At 41.5% G+C, this 24,690-nt stretch overlaps 2 protein-coding genes across 3 annotated transcripts in view; one reads left to right on the forward strand and one right to left on the reverse strand.

The window, feature by feature from the left end:
- Positions 1–1,794, forward strand: part of LOC115103260 (uncharacterized) — a 46,340-nt gene extending 44,546 nt beyond the window's left edge. Inside the window, exon 13 of the mRNA XM_029624085.2 lies at positions 216–1,794. Coding sequence (XP_029479945.2) covers positions 216–338 — 123 coding nt within the window. The 3' untranslated portion in view covers positions 339–1,794. The remainder of the gene's footprint in view (positions 1–215) is intronic.
- On the reverse strand, positions 1,177–24,439 carry LOC115103262 (nuclear receptor subfamily 2 group F member 6-like). Of its 2 annotated transcripts, none has more exons than XM_029624091.2 (5): positions 23,606–24,439; positions 22,526–23,307; positions 21,040–21,134; positions 11,949–12,524; positions 1,177–3,793 (listed from the first exon to the last, which is right to left on the reverse strand). In XM_029624091.2, exons 2-5 carry the CDS (start codon positions 22,792–22,794, stop codon positions 3,519–3,521), a joined length of 1,215 nt encoding a protein of 404 aa, XP_029479951.1. In that variant the 5' UTR covers positions 22,795–23,307; positions 23,606–24,439; the 3' UTR covers positions 1,177–3,518. The 2 variants fall into 2 exon arrangements, with proteins under 2 accessions (XP_029479951.1, XP_029479949.1); XM_029624089.2 differs by having other exon boundaries at positions 11,949–12,527.
- Between the last annotated feature and the right edge of the window lie 251 nt (positions 24,440–24,690).

Genomic DNA, 24,690 nt, shown 5'->3' on the forward strand with positions numbered 1-24,690 from the left:
TTTCATCAATAATTCATCTCTATATGTCTCCTTTCTCCATTTCTTTTAGGAACAATTATTTCATTTTGGGAGATATTAACTTTATAATATGTCATTTATAAATATATTATCATTGAATATATTATATAATGTGTATTATGTAATGATATTTTTCACTGACTGTATCTTGACCACTTGATATATTATTGTAAATGCCTGATATCTAAGGTCTGTAGTGTGTTATTTCTCCTCTGCAGACAGCAGACTATCAAGCCAAGAAGCAGCGAAGCAAAGACCTGAGACAGAACCTATTCCACATCAAGCGCCTAGTGAAGAACTATGACAATGGCCTTTGTTGAAGCAGCCTGGGTCTGCTGTACCATCCACAACTACTCCATACAGCAGACGACATGGTACCAGACACCAACACATGCTCTTATGGGATAGTGTTTGATGGTGAACTTTGACTGATGCCGCTTCACACAGGTTCAAAAGGCAACAGTTGAATGGTTCTTTCTGGGAAAATGACTTACAATAAGTAGATTATGAGGTTGAAACAACCACATTGAACATGTATGTATGTAACCTTTGACTTGAGGTGAAGGTTTGTTGTAAGGGCATGATTGAGACATTTTCCTGATTCATTCTGTTACATTTTTACTATGGATTCTTATGCTTTGTAAGAGATGCAATATTCCTGTGTCATTTTTGTCTCTTTTGTTGTTTTATAAATGTTGTACTGATCTGTTCTTGTCTCTTTTGTCTGCTCTGTGTAACATTGCAAAAGTATGTTTTCACCGATTACTAACTACAAAAAAGTGTGCATTCTAATATTCTATCTTTAATGTATTTAATGAAGAATAACAACTTACATATTTTATAATGAAATATACAATTATTGTAGAATATTATGTCTTGCAATGTGATCATGCAATCATTAATTCCAGACATTTCTTTAAAGTGTTTACAATAGTTTTTCTTTGAAGAGAGTCTGATGCAAATTCAACAGGTTTGTTGATCAATTAGTCTTCCCATAGTTTATACATTGTTTTCAGACAATAAATGTAATGCATTGTATTACATATCTTAAGGGTGTACTTTACAGTAGTAATTTCTGAGTACAAAAATATTGCCCAGATCTAACTGACATTCTTATGGATGTAACTGACTAGGGAAAGAAACCACAGACTCACCATGTCATTTTGGCCTTTTAATAATGCTTTCATACACAAACAATTCCAAATCTAAAGAACTCAGCAACAACAGTAAAATATAGTAAAACATTAATAATAGTACATGTATCTTTTGTCATTTTTCTGGGTGATATGGTGGTTGAGTGAGTCAGTGGGTAAGGATATGCCACATCTTTTTGAAAGGCATGAGGTAATTCCTAGTCACCGATAGGCTATTGGACCTATTCTCAGTCTCTCACAGGTAGTGTGATGTTTTGGGATCGTAGCCTCCAAGCGCAGTCCCATTGCCATACAGCCATGACAATAAAGTCCCATATTACCTAAGTGTTGTACAGTTAGCTCCTAGGATGCATTGCTTTGTGTTGGGAACAGAATTGGCTCAGGAGTAGCCTCTTGTTCTGCACCAGTGTCATCTTCACCGCCATGGAGACACGTCTTTTTTAACACATCTCAAGGGATGGTAGAGGTATTTTTACATGAAATATTAAGGTTTTAAAAAAAGAACCTGTGTACTCATCATTAAAAAAAATAACTTTACTCTCCAATCCCATTTGGTAGAGATGAAATACCTCTTAAAACGTTTAACAGAGCAAAAACAACATTGTGACATGCAGCAAGACAACATGGCCTCTAAAAATTATACCATCAACACCATTTAAGCCTTTGGTTCCCTACATTTACAATATGTACACTTCGTATAGCTTGTAAAATAGGTTTTGATGTGATTTATTTTTAAAGTACCAACAGCATTTGCTCTTTGTTTTCAGTATGGTCATAGGTCATAGGTGAACCATTTGGCCACAACCTTTTTGATGACATACTTTTTTGTTTCAACAATCAGCCTGTCACTCATATCAGCTGCATTCGTCATCTGTTGTAGTTCAAATATCTGTCCTTATTGAAAAAACAGTGTTGATTGGAAAGAACATGTCCAGATGAATGATCTACTCTTACTGCAGTGTCCTAATTCATACTGAATATTGAAAAAGCAGTCATTGAAAAGAAGGCGATTTGTGGTGAACAACAATGACAGAGAGTTTGCCTTATGAAGAAATCAATTGTTAGCATTCTGTTGTCTTGTGCGGTATCAATCCATATTCATTTAACTGTGGCTTTTTAAAAGTTGCCCAATGCAACAATTAAGATTCCTATGAGTGATACATGGAAACAGTCACTGAGTCCATCTGTAAGTCTCTCCACTTCATCTGCCTGGCTGATCTACTAGTTCAAATATCAAATCTATAACCTCTTCAAGGACAATGATGTTTTTGGTGAAATTTCTGTGGACGATAAAGATTTTGGTGTAATATCTTGTTCCAGTTTCATTTCAACCTCCCCGTTTCCTCCTATCAAGTTTGTGTTCACATATCTGAAGGGATAGGAGTGAGACATATGGTGGAGGACCCTCTAAGTTAGGTGAAGGCCCTTCAGTGAGAGGCTTGTTTGTAGTCGGTCTATCGACATGTCTGTAGAAAGTTGTCGCAGTGACATCATGGGCATTCTATTGTCGTCCGACATCAAATTTGTCATTGTCGACAACGTCTTAACTTTAGCAAATTTGTATTAATTATTACAGGTAAATAAACTCTACAAGATTATTATTTACAAGGTAATTGAAAGCTAGCTAGCTAATTACAGAAAATAGCTTATGGTTGTGAGCATGACGAAATAAAAGCAGGGCATTCAACCAAAGAATTGTAGAACTTGTGCACTGTCTTGTTGCTGTCTCAGTCAGGTAACCATGACAACGGATTCTGCGACAGGGTCAACGTTGAACTTTAATGCGTCTCCGACAAGGAAACCAACAGCCTCAGCAACAGGTCTATAAACCCGAGTATAAATTAAATGTTGTTTTGACCAGAGACACTTGTCGCGTTCTATTTGTCTATAGACATGTTGTTAGACCAAGTATAAACCAGCCTTAAGGATCAGAATGGAACAGACTAATAGCTCCATAATACTGGTTTTCTACCAGAATTCCAATATCTGATGTAGACGTTGACAGTCATTGCACTGAAGGCAATGAGATGTGGAAAATGAGACAAGGTTCCAGTGACCTCTATTGGCAGGACAGTAATGTCTGTATGTAAGGTGTCACTATGGCATGCGGATGGCATGGCTGACTCAGGTCGCCATAACGGGGCACAGCAGGTGTGCTGGCACCAGTGTGCTGGCAATAGACCCAGCTGGCACTAGGCTGGTATGGAGAGCTCAGTTCATGGAGACAGTACAGTATATATGATGTCCAGCTGGCGCTAGCATAGGATCACACAGATGGATCATGATGATTCAGAGGAACCTGCGGTCCTTGTCGTCACTGCCCAGAAGGAGACCTAATTTTGGGGGTTACTGACCAGGGACGTAGGGCCAGCTGATGGAGCTTCCGGAGAGCTGCATGTCACGGATGAGCGTCTCAATGGGTGTCTTGCCCACCAGACGCATGAAGAAGAGCTGGGAGATGAGGTTGGCGGGCACGGCACGGAGGGCGGGCAGGCGAAGGAGCAGGCGGCCGAAGCGCTGCGGCTGACCTGGGTACTGCATCCGCTCGTATTCTGTCAGAGCCACCTGGGCCTTTTCCTGCAGAGACTCCACGTGGACCGGGTCTGTCAGCCCACACGCATCTGAGAGGGAAGGAGAGAATGACAGAGACTTGAGGTGAGTAGAGTGGGAGGGAGCAGTACTTAACTGAGGCGGGAACCTACATACAGAAATCTGTTTGGCACCAACAAATTTTAAAAACTCTGACCAAAAACTAAAAAAAGGTCAGGTTGTACCTCCTCTGTTCTCCTGTTTTCTACACATTGTTTAATCTGTATGTTTTGTTGATGTAGTCTTGATTTAGGCCATTTGAAGCTAAATAATGCACACAACGGTTGACATGTAAAAATGTTACACTCTTTGGGTAAGTGTGCAGTGCAGACCTTTCAATTACAATATCCACTACAACACATTTTGGCCTGTCATTATACTCTGCACTTGTACTGTCATGCCAGGAGAGGGCGCCACTCTCCTCAAATCTACCAGTACACTTGTGTTCAGGTTTTGTCATTTGACAAGCAGATGCTTTGGTATCCTTAGATAACACCAAGAGAAACACTGAGTGAACAAAACATTAGGATAATAATATTGAGTTGCACCCCATTTTGTCCTCAGAACAGCCTCAATTCATTTGGGCATGGACTACAGGGTGTCTTAAGCTTTCCGCAGGGATACTGGCCCCTCCAATGCTTCCCACAATTGTGTCAAGTTGGCTGGATGTCCTTTGGGTGGTAGACCATTTTTGATACAGTGTGAAAAACCCAGCAGCGGTGGGCCTGGAACCTACTACCATACCCCGTTTAAAGGCACTTCCATCTTTTGTCTAGTCCATTTACCCTCTGAATGACACACACACACAATCCATGTCTCAATTGTCTCAAGGCTTGAAAATCATTCTTTAACCTGTCTCCTCCCCTTCATCTAGACTGATTGAAGTGGATTTAACAAGTGACATCAATAAAGGATCATAGCTTTCACCTGGTTAGTCTATGCCATGGAAAGAGCAGGTGTTCCTAATGTTTTGTACACTCAGTGTATGTTTTCCCATTAGAAATGTTAAAGTCTCAGCATGTTAGTAAAAAAATAAGAAAAGTATTGATGTAGGGTTGCAAAGCTAAAGTAAATTTAACAAACTTTGGTAATTAACAGGTAATCTATGGTAATTTATACTTGAATAACTGTTACAAAAATGAATACTATACATGAATACATTTTGTATGTGTCAATTTTGTCCACGAGTTTCTAGTGGATAGACCATATGGTTCAAGAGAAAATAGCCTAATTAATGAAGAAAAATAAATCAACAATGGCATTATTTTTCAATTAACTGCAATAACGTTTCACAACCGTTTTCACAATTGGTACCAGTTTGGTAGCCGTGCAGACGTGACCCACAGCGCAGGGAGAGCTGTGACCAAACTGGTCTGGAAAGGAGGGAATTTAGGAATTCAATATTAGCTCTTGTAATATATTAGCACACTGAGGCAGGGATGAGGGTAGAAGAACAATCTTTATCAGAGGTCATGGGTCAAGTGCAATTACAGATGATCACATGTACTATCTAGTAATAGCGCCACCCTCAGCCATTCCAGGTACGCACATTTTCTTTACTCAAGGAGAGCTATGTAAGGATCGCCGTTGCTGTCTCATGCTTTTTTCAACAGGTTCTTCACAGTCTGAACTGCTGTCTCAGGCCGTTTGACTGTGGAAATATAGGCCTCGACATGACATGTTTCAAATCCCTGTTGGTAGAGAACCTTTCTTGACTCACCAACTGTCTTCCATTGTCGGAGCACAACATGTTCGGCAACCCATGCCGTGCGAAGATCGACTTTAGTGCTGTAATGATGTGTTTACTTGTTGTCCCACTGAGCTGGGAGATTCTGGGAATTTTGAGTAGTTATCCACAAATAGTAGATATTCTGTGTCGCTGTAATGGAAGAGGTCCACTGCAACTTTGGCCCAGCTCTCTCTGGGACTGGATGAGACATGAGTGGCTCTCTTGGTTGTTGTTTTTGTGTGAGTTGCAGACTGCACATTTTGTTACAACATCTTCAATCTGTTTAGACATGCCTGGACAGAACATCCTTGCTAGTTTCTTACATTTGATGACTCCCATGTGTGCTTCAGGAACTTCTTTCATTTTTTGAGGAACAACAAGTTTTGAACTTCTGAACAGCAGTCCATCTGAGTATGTCAAATTCCCTCTGAAGGTCCAGTAGTGCTGTATTTTCTTTGCAACTTTCCCCCTCTTGTCTGGCCATCCTTTTTTAAACTGTTTCTGTGACCAGTCTTAACTCTTCATCTTCTGCTGTTGCTGTTTTGAATTGCTGCAGTTTCTCTTCTGAAACAGGAAGTTGATGAGCGATGTAGTTAACATCCAGCTCACCATCCAGCAATTTCTTTATCTGTTCCTTCAGGTATGCTCGTCTCAGTGCATCTCCTTTCCTGGTTTGTCTGAATACCTCCCAAACGGCATATTGAACGTGCAGAGTCGGGAGCTCTCTTCATCCAGTTGGATTTGCCAGAATCCTTGGTTTGCATCAACTACTGAAAGTACCTTGGCGATAGGCATTTCAGCAACTACCTCTTCAATGGTACGTAAAGGATCTCTCTTGAAGGTTTTGTTTAGATCCTGTGTGTTCATGCATACCCGTACTGTTTACACATTCAGTAGGCTCAGTTTTCCTGACGACGACATCCATGTTATCCACGCGGTTCTGTGCTACAGGTACTTTTCCGGATGAGTTAACTAACCACTGGTGTAACTTCAGCGTCTATTTGTATGTGATGAACTCCCGGAACACATCCAGGTCTTGTGAATACATCTTCATATTCAAAATGTCCGTCTCTGTACTTTGTTCAAGCTTGAATATTCTCTGCATTAAGCCCATTTGCAGACAAGCTGATCTTCCAAGTATTGCAGGTGTATCTTGTTCTATCACTTGAAATTCCAGTTCAAACACTTTCTCTTTGTATTGACATTTGAGTGTATTCTTGCTTTTGTCTCCATCTGGTGGCCAGAATACGTCACTAGCTTGCAGTTGGATTTTTGCATGGAATTGCCCTTCACTTTCAGGGTTTTCAAGTCTCTCACAGACAGACGTTACACTCAGCTCCTGTATCCAGCTTAACAGTAAACTTATGGTTGTTTATTTACAGTGTTTCTGTTCACTGCTCTTTCTCAGAATTTTTCTCATTGATATTCACTAGCTGAGCAACAAATTGTACTTCACTCTGTTTCACTTCAATTGTCCCAATGAACATGACCTAATTTCATGCTGTCATCTCCGTGTAAATCCCGTGAAGGCTCCGGTTTTCTGTCTGTGTGCATGAGGAGCACATTTTGGCGTAATGGATTTTTTTCTGTGATTTGCTTTGCATATCTGACCTTATGCTGGACCCTTTTTTTGGTTCATATTTGTACCGTCAACGTGAGCATTGTCCGTGCAACCTCTCTTTATCTCGGAACCTTTCTCCAATTCTGTGTTTTCTTTTGCTCATGCACGTTAAGAACGGGCACCTCGACTTCGTCATGATGTATTTTCAGCTGGCTCACTTCACTAGCATGTAATCTGCCTCGCACTTGGCCATTTGTGATTCCACACACAATTCTGTCCCGGATCAGTGACTCTGTAAATTGTTGAAACTTTTTATTTTTTTAGATGAGTCAGTAAGCATCAATTGACTCAGTTTGTCCTTGCACTCTCGTGAAAAACATATGCCTCAGGTACGTCAGATTTGTTCTTGGTTCACAGTACTTTCGGAAAAGCGCTTTTAATACATCTACATCATCTTCAAAATCAAAGGTATTGTAATGAAACAGGCAGGGAGCAGGTCTCGAACCCTCGACCTTCTAGCCCGAAGTTACGACTCTTCCTCTTATAGGAACGCGCTCACTGGCCAAGCACACGCACTGTCGTGGATGCAAGGCCCGATCACTTCTGACACCAATGTAATGAAACAGCAGGGCGCAGGTCTTGAACCCTTGACCTTCTAGCCCGAAGTCCAGCGCACTATCAACTGTGCCCCAAAAGCATGCTCAGGCGGCAGAGTCAATATCCACACTTATAAACCCAGGGTCGTTACAGTATTGAATACCTTGATTGCATCATCTCTGGCTACGTGCAGGAATGTGGCACATTTCACTATTTCGGCTTTCTCTGAGATGCCACTGGCGATTATATAAAGGTTGAATTAATGGCTGGATCCACACGCTCCAATTTTCAGGTAGATTTCCCTCTAGGTTCAGAGTAGTTAGTGGTCTCATGTGTTCCATGTTTCAGAATGTTAGGCTTTCCTTTTAACACCCCTGAGTCAGGGATGATCTTTATCAGAGGTCATGAGTCAAGTGTAAGTACAGATGAGCACATCAAATCAAAGTTTATTTGTCAAATGCATCAAAAACAACAGGTGTAGACCTTACAGTGAAATGCTTACTTACAGGCTCTAACCAATGGTGCAAGAGGTTTAGATAAAGAAATAAAACAACAGTAAAAAGACATTTGAAAAAGAGTAGCAAGGCTATATACAGACACCGGTTAATCAGGCTTATTGAGGTAGTATGTACATGTAGGTATCGTTAAAGTGACTATGCATATATGATGAACAGAGAGTAGCAGCAGCGTAAAAGAGGGGTTGGGTGGGGGCACACAATGCAAATAGTCCGGGTAACCATTTGGTTACCTGTTCAGGAGTCTTATGGCTTGGGGGTAAAAACTGTTGAGAAGCCTTTTTGTCCTAGACTTGGCACTCCGGTACCGCTTGCCATGCGGTAGTAGAGAGAACAGTCTATGACTGGGGTGGCTGGGGTCTTTGATAATTTGTAGGGCCTTCCTCTGACATCGCCTGGTATAGATGTCCTGGATGGCAGGCAGCTTTGCCCCAGTGATGTACTGGGCCGTACACACTACCCTCTGAAGTGCCTTGTGGTCGGAGGCTCAGCAATTGCCGTACCAGGCAGTGATGCAACTGGTCAGGATGCTCTCGATGTTGCAGCTGTAGAACCTTTTGAGGATCTCAGGACCCATGCCAAATCTTTTTAGTTTCCTGAAGGGGAATAGGCTTTGTCGTGCCCTCTTCACGACTGTCTTGGTGTGTTTGGACCAATCTAGTTTGTTGTTGATGTGGACACCAAGGAATTTGAAGCTCTCAACCTGCTCCACTACAACCCCGTCGATGAGAATGGGGACGTGCTCGGTGCTCCTTTTCCTGTAGTCCACAATCATCTCCTTAGTCTTGGTTACGTTGAGGGATAGGTTGTTATTCTGGCACCACCCGGCCAGGTCTCTGACCTCCTCCCTATAGGCTGTCTCGTCATTGTCGGTGATCAGGCCTACCACTGTTGTGTCGTCAGCAAACTTAATGATGGTGTTGGAGTCGTGCCTGGCCATGCAGTCGTGGGTGAAAAGGGAGTACAGGAGGGGGGAGCTCCAGTGTTGAGGATCAGCTTGGCAGATGTGTTGCTACCTACCATCACCACCTGGGGGCGGCTCTTCAGGAAGTCCAGGATCCAGTTGCAGAGGGAGGTGTTTAGTCCCAGGTTCCTTAGCTTGGTGATGAGCTTTGAGGGTACTATGGTGTTGAACGCTGAGCTGTAGTCAATGAACAGCATTCTCACATAGGTGTTCCTTTTGTCCAGGTGGGAAAGGGCAGTGTGGAGTGCAATAGAGATTACATCATCTGTGGATCTGTTTGGGTGGTATGCAAATTGGAGTGGGTCTAGGGTTTATGGGATAATGATGTTGATGTGAGCCATTACCAGCCTTTCAAAGCACTTCATGGCTATGGACGTGAGTGCTACGGGCCTGTAGTCATTTAGGCAGGTTGCCTTTGTGTTCTTGGGCACAGGGACTATGGTGGTCTGCTTGAAGCATGTACTAATTAGTAACAGCGCCACCCTCCGACACCGCATGTTTTTTAATTGAACCTTTTATTTAACTAAGCGAGTCAGTTAAGAACAAATTGTTATTTACAATGATGGCCTACCCCAGCCAAACCCGGACACACTGGGTCAATTGTGCGCCGCCTTATGGGACTGCCAATCATGGCCGGTTGTGATACAGCCTGGAATCCAACCAGTGTCTGTAGTGACGCCTCTAGCACTGAGATGCAGTGCCTTAGACCGCTGCACCACTCAGGAGCCACATGTATATACATGACAGCTCCGAAGTTGTGCATCTGGTTTAATTGGTTCTCTTGATTGAGACCTCTCTCCTTGTTTGGATTTGAAAGTTATTTATTTTGGGTAAGATTGTACATACATTTTTAAATACAAAACATACACATACAAACGACAATATACAGACCCACACAAACCTCAGCTACATCACACCTGCCCAGACCCACATCTCCAGCTCCCACATCACACTCCGCCACATGGCCTCAAACGGCACCATGTTGTTTCTCTCAGTCTTCCAGCACTTTCAACATTTAGATAATAAAGCATTTGACCTTTCCATTGTGTTAAAGATGGAGGATTGGTTGATTTCCAGTTTAAGTATAAATTTTTTCAAGACGAGAAATTTATCGTCCAACCCATCTGGTACCTCACTGAACCCTCGCCATGTCTTGAAATATGCAGACAGACGGATTAAATGTACATTTACATTGTAATACTTCTGACAGCCAACTTTCCAATAGTTGATATATTTTTCTGAGATTGTCTGTTGGATAGGCTCTCTGTAAGGCTATGTATATCTTACCTATCATATGAGTAAAATATCTCAGTTGGTCAGTCCAAAAATGCTTTTGAATTCTGCCGTTGAAATAAATGTATTTCATACCAAGTCATTTACGGTTTCTATGCCGTTAGTTTTCATGGATTTAAGTCCAACGATTGTAATGGAAAGGGGCGGAGTTCGGGCCTGTGTGTGGCTGTACATGTGGGTGTTTGACTGAGAAAGACACAGAGGTGAGACAACCAGTAAAAACCACAGCCCCCTTAATTATCAACGCTTTGTGCCGACAACATCAAAGAGGAATATACTGTTTACTGTGTAATATACTGTTAGCCAGACTACCAATTTGGCGCCAAAACATTTACAACAAAGAGATATTGACATAAGTCAAATAAGTGTGTACAAATATATATAAAGGATATGTCATTCTGAAATCCTCATATTAAACACCAATGGTATTTATAAAGGTGATGGTTTATATTTTAGATAATGTTTTATCACTTTATTTTTGTTATTCTATTTTGTATTAGATATTATTTGATTATGTTATACATTTGACATGCGAAAAGGCCACACAGAGGGCCAGAAATCATTGCAGACAATAATCTGAATTTCTCAAAAGTCAACTCATTGTCATCTGATAATATTACAAAGAACTTTGAGCTTCCAGTAATATACCCTCCCCTTGCAACCCTATATGCAAGTCAAACGTCCCATCATGCAAATTAAATGTTTGAATATCTAAGTATGCACAGTAGCCAAAAGTCTCAACATGTAGTAGGCTGAAAAGTCAGGAATGTAGGCTGAAAAGTCAGGAATGTAGTAGGCTGAAAAGTCAGGAATGTAGGCTGAAAAGTCAGGAATGTAGGCTGAAAAGTCAGGAATGTAGGCTGAAAAGTCTGGAATGTAGTAGGCTGAAAAGTCAGGAATGTAGTAGGCTGAAAAGTCTGGAATGTAGTAGGCTGAAAAGTCAGGAATGTAGTAGGCTGAAAAGTCAGGAATGTAGTAGGCTGAAAAGTCAGGAATGTAGGCTGAAAAGTCAGGAATGTAGGCTGAAAAGTCAGGAATGTAGTAGGCTGAAATGTCAGGAATGTAGGCTGAAAAGTCAGGAATGTAGTAGGCTGAAAAGTCTGGAATGTAGTAGGGTGAAAAGTCTGGAATGTAGTAGGCTGAAAAGTCAGGAATGTAGTAGGCTGAAAAGTCTGGAATGTAGTAGGCTGAAAAGTCTGGAATGTAGTAGGCTGAAAAGTCAGGAATGTAGTAGGCTGAAAAGTCAGGAATGTAGTAGGCTGAAAAGTCAGGAATGTAGTAGGCTGAAAAGTCAGGAATGTAGTAGGCTGAAAAGTCAGGAATGTAGTAGGCTGAAAAGTCAGGAATGTAGTAGGCTGAAAAGTCAGGAATGTAGTAGGCTGAAAAGTCAGGAATGTAGGCTGAAAAGTCAGGAATGTAGGCTGAAAAGTCAGGAATGCATGTTGTAAAGTCTCAACGTGTCCCAAAAAAGTCTAAAACTAAATTCTCAATCCACATAGTGAGAATAAAAAAAAAGAAGATAACTCACCTGGTGAGAAGAGGACGATGGCCTTGAGGCAGCTGTACTCGGCCGAGTCCACCTGGAGCCGGGTCAACTTGTCCACCTGGTTCTGGAACACCCTCACCTGGTCCATGAAGGACACCACTCGCTCAGCTGACATGGGCGAGGAGTGGAAGCCTGCCGCAGCCAGCAGCGGGGCCATGTGGAGGGGCAGGGCGGACTGGGCTGCGTTCAGAATGAACAACTCGCTCCAACTCAACCTGAGCAGAGCCACCTGCTCTGACACGGGTAGCTCTGGGAAGTAGGGGATGTTCCTGGCCCACTCGATGGTGCTGAAGAGCAGTCTGGCTGCCAGCTCGCAGATGTTGTCGATGCCCATAACGGCCCCGCCCGCGCCGGTGGCCTGACCCTGTTGGTTGTACTGGTGGCCGTAGCGGCTGCTGGGGTAGGGCTCGGCACGCAGCAGCTGGGAGATGAGCTCCGACACGGGCTGCCCGCCGTTGTTGTTGTAAAACTCTGCCACTCCGACGCCGCTACCACCACCTACTGGGGTGCCCGTGGGGCTGAGGCTGGAGTGTGAGGGGGGGATACGTCCGCGCTGAACTGCTGGGGTGGGGATGGAGGCACAAAGGGGGAGGGGTATGGGTTGGGGTTGGAGTTAAGAAGATGCAGGGAGATGGGGAGGACGGAAGTGATTAGGATTTGGGGTGAAAAGTAGGGAGGGCAGGGGGGAGAAGTTGAAAATGAGTCAGGCATGCTCTCTCGCAGTAGGAGGTCTGGCAGATTATCAACAGACGGTCTTGACCAGATTAACACCATATAATTCCAGATTAAAGTGGCCACCATGGGGCACAGACAGATACCTAAACAACAATGGGCGAAACAGAGGACTCGCATTATTTGAGAATTCTCCAAGTGAATGTTAACTCAAGGAATAAAACAAAGACAGCAGAATTCTACATTAAAATATATTTTCCTCAAAGATGAATATTCCTCAGGAGGTGTTCATTTTTTACTATGCAAATATTTGTATTACCAAAAGTGGGATAAAAGATTACTCTGGCCTTTGTCTTCATATTTATTGCTCTTAGAAAGAAAATGAATTAATTTCCCCTCATTGTGAGGATGAGAGGGTGGCTGTATCTAATACTGCTATGATGCTTCCAGCCATAGTTCATCTATTAAATATTCCCAGCCATAGTTCATCAATTTAATGCTTCCAACCATAGTTAACCTATTAAATATTTCCAGCCATAGTTCATCTATTTAATGCTTCCAACCATAGTTAACCTATTAAATATTCCCAGCCATAGTTCATCTATTTAATGCTTCCAACCATAGTTAACCTATTAAATATTCCCAGCCATAGTTCATCTATTTAATGCTTCCAGCCATAGTTAACCTATTAAATATTCCCAGCCATAGTTCATCTATTTAATGCTTCCACCCATAGTTAACCTATTAAATATTCCCAGCCATAGGTCATCTATTTAATGCTTCCAGCCATAGTTAACCTATTAAATATTCCCAGCCATAGTTCATCTATTTAATGCTTCCAGCCATAGTTAACCTATTAAATATTCCCAGCCATAGTTCATCTATTTAATGCTTCCAGCCATAGTTAACCTATTAAATATTCCCAGCCATAGTTCATCTATTTAATGCTTCCAGCCATAGTTAACCTATTAAATATTCCCAGCCATAGTTCATCTATTTAATGCTTCCAGCCATAGTTAACCTATTAAATATTCCCAGCCATAGTTAATCTATTTAATGCTTCCAGCCATAGTTCATCTATTAAATATTCCCAGCCATAGTTCATCTATTTAATGCTTCCAGCCATAGTTAACCTATTAAATATTCCCAGCCATAGTTCATCTATTTAATGCTTCCAACCATAGTTAACCTATTAAATATTCCCAGCCATAGTTCATCTATTTAATGCTTCCAGCCATAGTTAACCTATTAAATATTCCCAGCCATAGTTCATCTATTTAATGCTTCCACCCATAGTTAACCTATTAAATATTCCCAGCCATAGGTCATCTATTTAATGCTTCCAGCCATAGTTAACCTATTAAATATTCCCAGCCATAGTTCATCTATTTAATGCTTCCAGCCATAGTTAACCTATTAAATATTCCCAGCCATAGTTCATCTATTTAATGCTTCCAGCCATAGTTAACCTATTAAATATTCCCAGCCATAGTTCATCTATTTAATGCTTCCAGCCATAGTTAACCTATTAAATATTCCCAGCCATAGTTCATCTATTTAATGCTTCCAGCCATAGTTAACCTATTAAATATTCCCAGCCATAGTTCATCTATTTAATGCTTCCAACCATAGTTAACCTATTAAATATTCCCAGCCATACTTCATCTATTTAATACTTCCAACCATAGTTAACCTATTAAATATTCCCAGCCATAGTTCATCTATTTAATGCTTCCAACCATAGTTAAGGTATTAAATGCTTCCAGCCATAGTTAAGGTATTTGATATTTCCAACTATAGTTGAAGTCAGAAGTTTACATACACTTAGGTTGGAGTCATTTAAAACTTGTTTTTCAACCACTCCACAACTTTCTTGTTAACAAACTATAGTTTTGGCAAGTCGGTTAGGATATCTACTTTGTGCATGGTAAGTAATTTTTCCAACAATTGTTTACAGACAGATTATTTCACTTATAATTCACTATCACAATTCTAGTGGGTCAGAAGTTTACATGCACTAAGTTGATTGTGCCTTTAAACAGATTGGAAATATGCAGAAAATTATGTCATGGCTTTAGAAGCTTCTGATGGGCTAATTGACATCATTTGAGTCAATTGGAGGTGTACCTGTGGATGTATTTCAAGGCCTACCTTCAAACTCAGTGCCTCTTTGCTTGACATCATGGGAAAATCAAAATAAATCAGCCAAGACCTCAGAAAATAAATTGTAGACCTCCACAAGTCTGGTTCATCCTTGGGAGCAATTTCCAAATGCCTGAAGGTACCACGTTCATCTGTACAAACAATAGTATGCAAGTACAAACACCATGGGACCACGCAGCCGTCAAACCGCTCAGGAAGGAGACGTCTTCTGTCTCCTAGAGATGAACGTACTTTGGTGTGAAAAGTGCAAATCAATCTCAGAACAACAGCAAAGGACCTTGTGAAGTTGCTGGAGGAAACAGGTACAAAAGTATCTACATCCACAGTAAAATGAGTCCTATATCGACATAACCTGAAAGGCCGCTCAGCAAGGAAGAAGCCACTGCTCCAAAAACGCCATAAAAAAGCCAGACTATGGTTTGCAACTGTACATGGGGACAAAGATCGTACTTTTTGGAGAAATGTCCTCTGGTCTGATGAAACAAAAATAGAACTGTTTGGCCATAATGACCATTGTTATGTTTGGAGGAAAAAGGGGGAGGCTTGCACGCCGAAGAACACCATCCCAACTGTGAAGCGCAGGGGTGGCAGCATCATGTTGTGGGGGTGCTTTGCTGCAGGAGGGACTGGTGCACTTCCCAAAAGGAAGGAAAATTAAGTCAAGGTATTGGAGTGGCCAACACAAAGCCCTGACCTCAATCCCATAGAAAATGTGTGGGCAGAACTGAAAAAGCGTGTGTGAGCAAGGAGGCCTACAAACCTGACTCAGTTACACCAGCTCTGCCAGGAGGAATGGGACAAAATTCACCCAACTTATTGTGGGAAGCTTGTGGAAGGCTACCCAAAACGTTTGACCCGAGTTAAACTATTTAAATTATTTGTCCTCTGTCCACCTGGCCGTGCTGCTGCTCCAGTTTCAACTGTTCTGCCTGCAGCTATGGAACCCTGACCTTTTCACCGGACGTGCTACCTGTCCCAGACCTGCTGTTTTCAACTCTCTAGAGACAGCAGGAGCTCTTAATGATCGACTATGAAAAGCCAACTGACATTTACTCCTGAGGTGCTGACTTGCTGCACCCTCGACAACTACTGTGATTATTATTATTTGACCATGCTGGTCATTTATGAACATTTGAACATCTTGGCAATGATCTGTTATAATCTCCACCCGGCACAGCCAGAAGAGGACTGGCCACCCCTCATAGCCTGGTTCCTCTCTAGGTTTCTTCCTAGGTTTTGGCCTTTCTAGGGAGTTTTTCCTAGCCACCGTGATTCTACACCTGCATTGCTTGCTGTTTGGGGTTTTAGGCTGGGTTTCTGTACAGCACTTTGAGATATCAGCTAATGTAAGAAGGGCTATATAAATAAATTTGATTTGATTTGAAAGGCAATGCTACCAAACACTAATTGAGTGTATGTAAACGTCTGACCCACTGGGAATGTGATGAAATAAATAAAAGCTGAAATAAATCATTCTCTACTATTATTCTGACATTTTGTACATGGATTAAATGTCAGGAGTTTTGAAACAGTGAGTTTAAATGTATTTGGCTAAGGTGTATGTAAACTTCCGACTTTAACTGTAGTTGACGTATTAAAGCCATTGGGTGAGTAATTTGACCTTGAAAGAGAGAGAGTCATCAATATTAGACTGAAGAGGCAGCATTCAGAGTTCCTCTAGTTTTCTGCAACCACCCAAATAAGTCATTGTGGGCTATACTCATTGTGGAACTTCGGGCTACAGCCTCTTTATCATACAATAATGCCTCACATCAATGGCATAGGAATACTATATTCTACTTAGGGCTTCAATAGGCTTACTGTGTAAGATGACATGGCAACCAGGGTAACGGTGCAACCACTACTATACAGATGGTATGTCATATTTATATGGAAAAACAACTAACCAACCACTGCATATACAGTGCTTCATCACCTGGGACTTCAGACTACAGTTGAGGTATAGACAGAGATGTGTGTGAAAGACTGGTGCACAGGGCCGCAGGTGGCTTGTTCCTTGTATCCTAGTCGCTCACGCAGGCACTAGATTAGATGACAAAGGACACGGCATGGAGCCTGCATGGATGGCAAGCCATGATACGGCCAGTGTAGTTGTATGTGACAACACTATGGGTCAATGTAATGTTTTTTAAAAATGACCATTTTAAAACAATCGTTTTTTTTAGAACATACATTTGGCTACGGATACAGTCTATTGACTGGAGTTCATGAACATCCATGTCAAAATAACCTGATATTCTGCATAGAATACATACAAATACAGATAAAGGAAGGTCCTACTGTATGGGGACAGGATAGGTATATAGCTAAAGGAAGGTCCTACTGTATGTGGACAGGATAAGTATATAGCTAAAGGAAGGTCCTACTGTATGTGGACAGGATAAGTATATAGATAAAGGAAGGTCCTACTGTATGTGGACAGGATAAGTATATAGCTAAAGGAAGGTCCTACTGTATGTGGACAGGATAAGTATATAGCTAAAGGAAGGTCCTACTGTATGGGGGCAGGATAGGTATATAGCTAAAGGAAGGTCCTACTGTATGTGGACAGGATAAGTATATAGCTAAAGGAAGGTCCTACTGTATGGGGACAGGATAGGTATATAGCTAAAGGAAGGTCCTACTGTATGTGGACAGGATAAGTATATAGCTAAAGGAAGGTCCTACTGTATGTGGACAGGATAAGTATATAGCTAAAGGAAGGTCCTACTGTATGTGGACAGGATAAGTATATAGCTAAAGGAAGGTCCTACTGTATGTGGACAGGATAAGTATATAGCTAAAGGAAGGTCCTACTGTATGTGGACAGGATAAGTATATAGATAAAGGAAGGTCCTACTGTATGTGGACAGGATAGGTATATAGATAAAGGAAGGTCCTACTGTATGTGGACAGGATAAGTATATAGCTAAAGGAAGGTCCTACTGTATGTGGACAGGATAAGTATATAGATAAAGGAAGGTCCTACTGTATGTGGACAGGATAAGTATATAGATAAAGGAAGGTCCTACTGTATGTGGACAGGATAAGTATATAGATAAAGGAAGGTCCTACTGTATGTGGACAGGATAAGTATATAGATAAAGGAAGGTCCTACTGTATGTGGACAGGATAAGTATATAGATAAAGGAAGGTCCTACTGTATGTGGACAGGATAAGTATATAGATAAAGGAAGGTCCTACTGTATGTGGACAGGATAAGTATATAGCTAAAGGAAGGTCCTACTGTATGTGGACAGGATAAGTATATAGCTAAAGGAAGGTCCTACTGTATGTGGACAGGATAAGTATATAGATAAAGGAAGGTCCTACTGTATGTGGACAGGATAAGTATATAGATAAAGGAAGGTCCTACTGTATGTGGACAGGATAAGTATATAGCTAAAGGAAGGTCCTACTGTATGTGGACAGGATAAGTATATAGCTAAAGGAAGGTCCTACTGTATGTGGACAGGATAAGTATATAGATAAAGGAAGGTCCTACTGTATGTGGACAGGATAAGTATATAGCTAAAGGAAGGTCCTACTGTATGTGGACAGGATAAGTATATAGCTAAAAGAAGGTCCTACTGTATGGGGACAGGATAAGTATATAGCTAAAGGAAGGTCCTACTGTATGTGGACAGGATAAGTATATAGCTAAAGGAAGGTCCTACTGTATGTGGACAGGATAAGTATATAGCTAAAGGAAGGTCCTACTGTATGTGGACAGGATAAGTATATAGATAAAGGAAGGTCCTACTGTATGTGGACAGGATAAGTATATAGCTAAAAGAAGGTCCTACTGTATGTGGACAGGATAGGTATATAGCTAAAGGAAGGTCCTACTGTATGTGGACAGGATAAGTATATAGCTAAAGGAAGGTCCTACTGTATGTGGACAGGATAAGTATATAGATAAAGGAAGGTCCTACTGTATGTGGACAGGATAAGTATATAGCTAAAGGAAGGTCCTACTGTATGTGGACAGGATAAGTATATAGCTAAAGGAAGGTCCTACTGTATGTGGACAGGATAAGTATATAGCTAAAGGAAGGTCCTACTGTATGTGGACAGGATAAGTATATAGCTAAAGGAAGGTCCTACTGTATGTGGACAGGATAGGTATATAGCTAAAGGAAGGTCCTACTGTATGTGGACATGATAAGTATATAGCTAAAGGAAGGTCCTACTGTATGTGGACAGGATAAGTATATAGCTAAAAGAAGGTCCTACTGTATGTGGACAGGATAAGTATATAGCTAAAGGAAGGTCCTACTGTATGTGGACAGGATAAGTATATAGCTAAAGGAAGGTCCTACTGTATGTGGACAGGATAAGTATATAGCTAAAGGAAGGTCCTACTGTATGTGGACAGGATAAGTATATAGCTAAAGGAAGGTCCTACTGTATGTGGACAGGATAAGTATATAGCTAAAGGAAGGTCCTACTGTATGTGGACAGGATAAGTATATAGCTAAAGGAAGGTCCTACTGTATGTGGACAGGATAAGTATATAGCTAAAGGAAGGTCCTACTGTATGTGGACAGGATAAGTATATAGCTAAAGGAAGGTCCTACTGTATGTGGACAGGATAAGTATATAGCTAAAGGAAGGTCCTACTGTATGTGGACAGGATAAGTATATAGCTAAAAGAAGGTCCTACTGTATGTGGACAGGATAAGTATATAGCTAAAGGAAGGTCCTACTGTATGTGGACAGGATAAGTATATAGCTAAAGGAAGGTCCTACTGTATGTGGACAGGATAAGTATATAGCTAAAGGAAGGTCCTACTGTATGTGGACAGGATAAGTATATAGCTAAAGGAAGGTCCTACTGTATGTGGACAGGATAAGTATATAGCTAAAGGAAGGTCCTACTGTATGTGGACAGGATAAGTATATAGCTAAAGGAAGGTCCTACTGTATGTGGACAGGATAAGTATATAGCTAAAGGAAGGTCCTACTGTATGTGGACAGGATAAGTATATAGCTAAAGGAAGGTCCTACTGTATGTGGACAGGATAAGTATATAGCTAAAGGAAGGTCCTACTGTATGGGGACAGGATAAGTATATAGCTAAAGGAAGGTCCTACTGTATGTGGACAGGATAAGTATATAGCTAAAGGAAGGTCCTACTGTATGTGGACAGGATAGGTATATAGCTAAAGGAAGGTCCTACTGTATGTGGACAGGATAAGTATATAGCTAAAGGAAGGTCCTACTGTATGTGGACAGGATAAGTAATATAGCTAAAAGAAGGTCCTACTGTATGTGGACAGGATAGGTATATAGCTAAAGGAAGGTCCTACTGTATGTGGACAGGATTGGTATATAGCTAAAGGAAGGTCCTACTGTATGTGGACAGGATAAGTATATAGCTAAAGGAAGGTCCTACTGTATGTGGACAGGATAAGTAATATAGCTAAAAGAAGGTCCTACTGTATGTGGACAGGATAAGTATATAGCTAAAGGAAGGTCCTACTGTATGTGGACAGGATAAGTATATAGCTAAAAGAAGGTCCTACTGTATGTGGACAGGATAAGTATATAGCTAAAGGAAGGTCCTACTGTATGTGGACAGGATAAGTATATAGCTAAAGGAAGGTCCTACTGTATGTGGACAGGATAAGTATATAGCTAAAGGAAGGTCCTACTGTATGTGGACAGGATAAGTATATAGCTAAAGGAAGGTCCTACTGTATGTGGACAGGATAAGTATATAGCTAAAGGAAGGTCCTACTGTATGTGGACAGGATAAGTATATAGCTAAAGGAAGGTCCTACTGTATGTGGACAGGATAAGTATATAGCTAAAGGAAGGTCCTACTGTATGTGGACAGGATAAGTATATAGCTAAAGGAAGGTCCTACTGTATGTGGACAGGATAAGTATATAGCTAAAAGAAGGTCCTACTGTATGTGGACAGGATAAGTATATAGCTAAAGGAAGGTCCTACTGTATGTGGACAGGATAAGTATATAGCTAAAGGAAGGTCCTACTGTATGTGGACAGGATAAGTATATAGCTAAAGGAAGGTCCTACTGTATGTGGACAGGATAAGTATATAGCTAAAGGAAGGTCCTACTGTATGTGGACAGGATAAGTATATAGCTAAAGGAAGGTCCTACTGTATGTGGACAGGATAAGTATATAGCTAAAGGAAGGTCCTACTGTATGTGGACAGGATAAGTATATAGCTAAAGGAAGGTCCTACTGTATGTGGACAGGATAAGTACCTTCTTTGCGCATGCCAACGCGAAAGCACTTCTCAAGGCGGCAGTACTGGCACTGGTTGCGGTGATGTTGGTCGATCTGGCACTCTCGATTCGACCTGAAATATAGATCATAACATGTTTTGCCAATCCACACAGCAATGATAATGACATTTAGCTTTGCTGAGACTTGTTACAGCTACAAACTCTTGGCAAAATCTATAGTAGTGTATGTCTACTGCTATCACTTTATTGGAGAAAGGTCACCTTAATATGATAGAAAACATTTGCAGGCAGTTGTGAGTTACCAGACTGCATGGTTGCATAACGTATCTAGAGGGTAGATGTAGAAAGTTGAAGCATAAAACAAAATAAGCTTCTATTTAAATATATTATAGGTATCTGCTGGTTTACAGAATCAGATTATATAAGTGTGTATGGCCCAATCACTGTCTTTCCTTAGATGATCCATGGCATTAATATTGTATCATGCTCATGGATTTTTTTAATATGGGCAGAGTGGCTGATGTAGGGATGACTAGACCACAGTGGGGAAACTCAATTATCTCACTTCGAGGATAGTTTTGTACAAGAAATGTATGCATTTGTATGACATCTTCTTGGACATGGAGGAAACAATGTAAATCAATAAATATCACACTGCAATACAATACAAAATATCACAATACAGAGTTGAACAATACAATGAAATACAATAGCGGTGTCTGTTCAACCCCATATTGTTTTCGACTAATAATATTGACAATCAAGACGTCTGCCAGTAAGCAATGATGGAGTGTCATTATTACTATTACTACTAATAATAATTATTACTACTAATAATATTACTATTATTAAGTCAGCTATTCTCTTCAGATACCTTTTATATTGTGAAAGGCACACAGTTAAAGAACAATTCCACTCAAAAACAATGTTTTGGTTTAACAAAATGCACTGTTAATACAGTCGCAAAATGTTTTGCAGACAAGTTGTCAAGATACTGGACTTTCAAGAAGCAAAGTGTCACCGGCCACATCATGGTGATGATGCACAATGCATTATATGACACTTTGCGTCTTGAAAGTCCAGCATCTTGAACACATGACTGTTGACATGCAAAACTTTTGGGGACTGTATCAACAGTGGACTAATTAAAGAAATACAGAAAGATATTTTTTGTGTGTATTTTTCCTTTAAGTGAGTGATGAGTCACATCCAGTAAACACACTGCTGTCGGGATTGTAACAGCTCTGCACAGAGTCAACTATGTATTAATGCATGACTCACTCTAGCTATTTGCATCCATTTGCCTGTACAGATGGGATAATGATAACAGACAAACTAAGGAATCAGAAATAAAGGCATTTCATAAAAATGACCCAGACGGGTGTTACAGTTTGGTGGAGGAAGAGGTGAATTCCAACGTTACAGTGTAAATAGCTTATTATAATTATCCATCAATTTTGAGAATCCATCACATCATCATCACAATTATCCCATTGAGTCTCACCTGCAGGTATAGTTGAGGTTGCGGCGGATGCTCCTCTTGAAGAAGCTCTTGCAGCCCTCGCAGGTGAACACACCATAGTGCTTCCCGCTGGACTTGTCCCCACACACCACACAGTCCACCACACACGCCTTGTCCTCGTCCCCGACCTCCATGTCGCTGCCCCCGGCCTGGGGCGAACCGTCCTCCTCCTCTCCCCTCAGATAGCCCTTCTCCCCCAGCCCGTTGGTGCCCCCGTTGGGGTCTCCCCAGCCCCCACTCACCATGGCCATTGCTTGGTTAGCAGACCACAGAAGGAATGAGAGACAGCCAACAATTTTGTTTGCTGCTGTCTAAACTTTTTGATTTCCTTTGTGAACTCTCTGTTCAAGAGTTCAAGATTTGGATTTTCTCTGCCTTTTCATAAAATATTATCTTTTGGCTTTTTGGTCCTCAAAGTGGGTCAGAAACTAAATAGTCAAAGGTAGAAAATTACCCACACCCTCTTTTAATGTAGAGTATAAATGGGTGTAAAAATTGTATGGTGTAGAATGTTTGTTCCAAAAAACCCACTAGAGCTGTTTTGTCTCCTCCCCTTCCACTATGACCTGGAAATTGTTTCGCTTTTCACTCTAGAAACTTTTGTTTTTCCCCATGCCAAGTTTTCTTCTTTCTCCTTATTGAATTATTCACTCTTTTTGTGTTTTTTGTTATGTATTTATTTGGCCCCAAATCCTTCGACGGCTGTCTTTTAGAGGAGCTTGCTGTTCAGTCGAATGGTTTACACTTCAGCCAAGACACAGAACCTTTCACAGGAAACAATTAATCAAACACACATTTTCAAAAAGAGACCAAAACACAACCCATTCACTCGCACTTTGCACATGATTACAGAGGGAAATCCTCTCTCGATTCTCTCTCTAGCAACAATAATGGCTGAAAAAGGACCGCGCTAGCCCTTGAGCAGTGGCCACCCCTCGTAAAACTGTCATTCAGTTTACCTTCATTATAGTGTATGTGGAGTCCTGCTGCCTTTCTGCAATATCTTACTTATATCCTGGCATTAGAGAGAAATAATACAAAAGCCTTGTATTGTATGCTTACCGTTGCAAGTTTTTTCATATAATATGTCAACGTCTTCTTTTAGCTAGATCACCCTTACAGCCATGGAGAGGGAGGGCACAGACAGAGTGAGGCAAGAGACAGATTTTCCAGCAATCCTCTGAGCACCACCAACATTCTGGTTGACAAAACGAGCCCTTCCAGGTCACCACTAGCAAAACAACTTGATGTTTCACAGCACACTGTATGGCTATATCCTCAAGGCACACAAAGAACTACTATCAAGTCTTAGCCGTGGCTACGGTCTACCCCCTCTGTTTTACAAAATCAACCAGTCTTTCTGGCTCTCTTTAAAATGGTCTTCAACTCAAGGAAGTGCCCTCTCTTCCTTGTTTGTTGTTCCAGAGGGAGGCAAGAGACAGGCTGTAGCAATATCCTCTGTGGTAGTGGCTAGACCAGTCTCTGTTTCAGTCCCTCCAAAAATAGACTGCACAGATTAGGTTAGAAATCCTAAAAGCGTCCTTTCCACCCTTCAGAAGTCAGAGAAACTGCTTTCTAAGCATCCGTGTTAGCCTCTCCCTCCAGTCTTTTGTCAGTGCTTGCCCACCGAGCATTAACGACTTGCGGCCTAGCCCTGTGCTCCGACCGTGTGGGTGCTTCCCGTGGCTGAGGCAGGCGAGGGGGAAGGGATGTGGCTTTCTCTCCTCAGAGTCCACAAAATTGAATTGAGATTTAAAAAGAAGACTAGGCTCTTGACAGATTGGCTTTTGTAAGAAACCACACAGACCGTCCTCTCTCTCTGTGTCTATGGGTTTCTCCCTCCGTTTTCCTCAGCCTGTGTGTGTGTGTGTGTGTGTGAGCTAGCAGAGCAAGAGAGAGAGAGGGAGGGAGTGTGCAGGGAGGGGGATGGGGGCATGTGTGTGCTCAGGGATTTGACACTGCTATTCAAGCCCTGTGGTTGCCATGGCACCAGCTGCCTTATATGGACATTGAAGTCAAAGAGCAAAGAGTGGGCTGTGGGGCTTATCACACACAGAGAAAAAGAATGTGGAGGTTCGCTCTCCTCGGAGAGAGGCATGACCCCAAGGCCTGACTCTAAGCACACGGCCAGAGCTACCCCCGACCAT

Source organism: Oncorhynchus nerka, linkage group LG20, assembly GCF_034236695.1.
Source record: "Oncorhynchus nerka isolate Pitt River linkage group LG20, Oner_Uvic_2.0, whole genome shotgun sequence".
NCBI lineage: Eukaryota > Metazoa > Chordata > Actinopteri > Salmoniformes > Salmonidae > Oncorhynchus > Oncorhynchus nerka.

Coding starts and splice junctions, on each gene's coding strand:
- LOC115103262 (XM_029624089.2), bottom strand. CDS start 22,794: ATGGCCATGGTGAGTGGGGGCTGGGGAGACCCCAACGGGGGCACCAAC. Junction 21,135..22,525: donor AACCTCAACTATACCTGCAG/GTGAGACTCAAT, acceptor TCTATATTTCAG/GTCGAATCGAGAGTGCCAGA. Junction 3,794..11,948: donor CATCGTCCTCTTCTCACCAG/GTGAGTTATCTT, acceptor CTTCCCTCTCAG/ATGCGTGTGGGCTGACAGAC.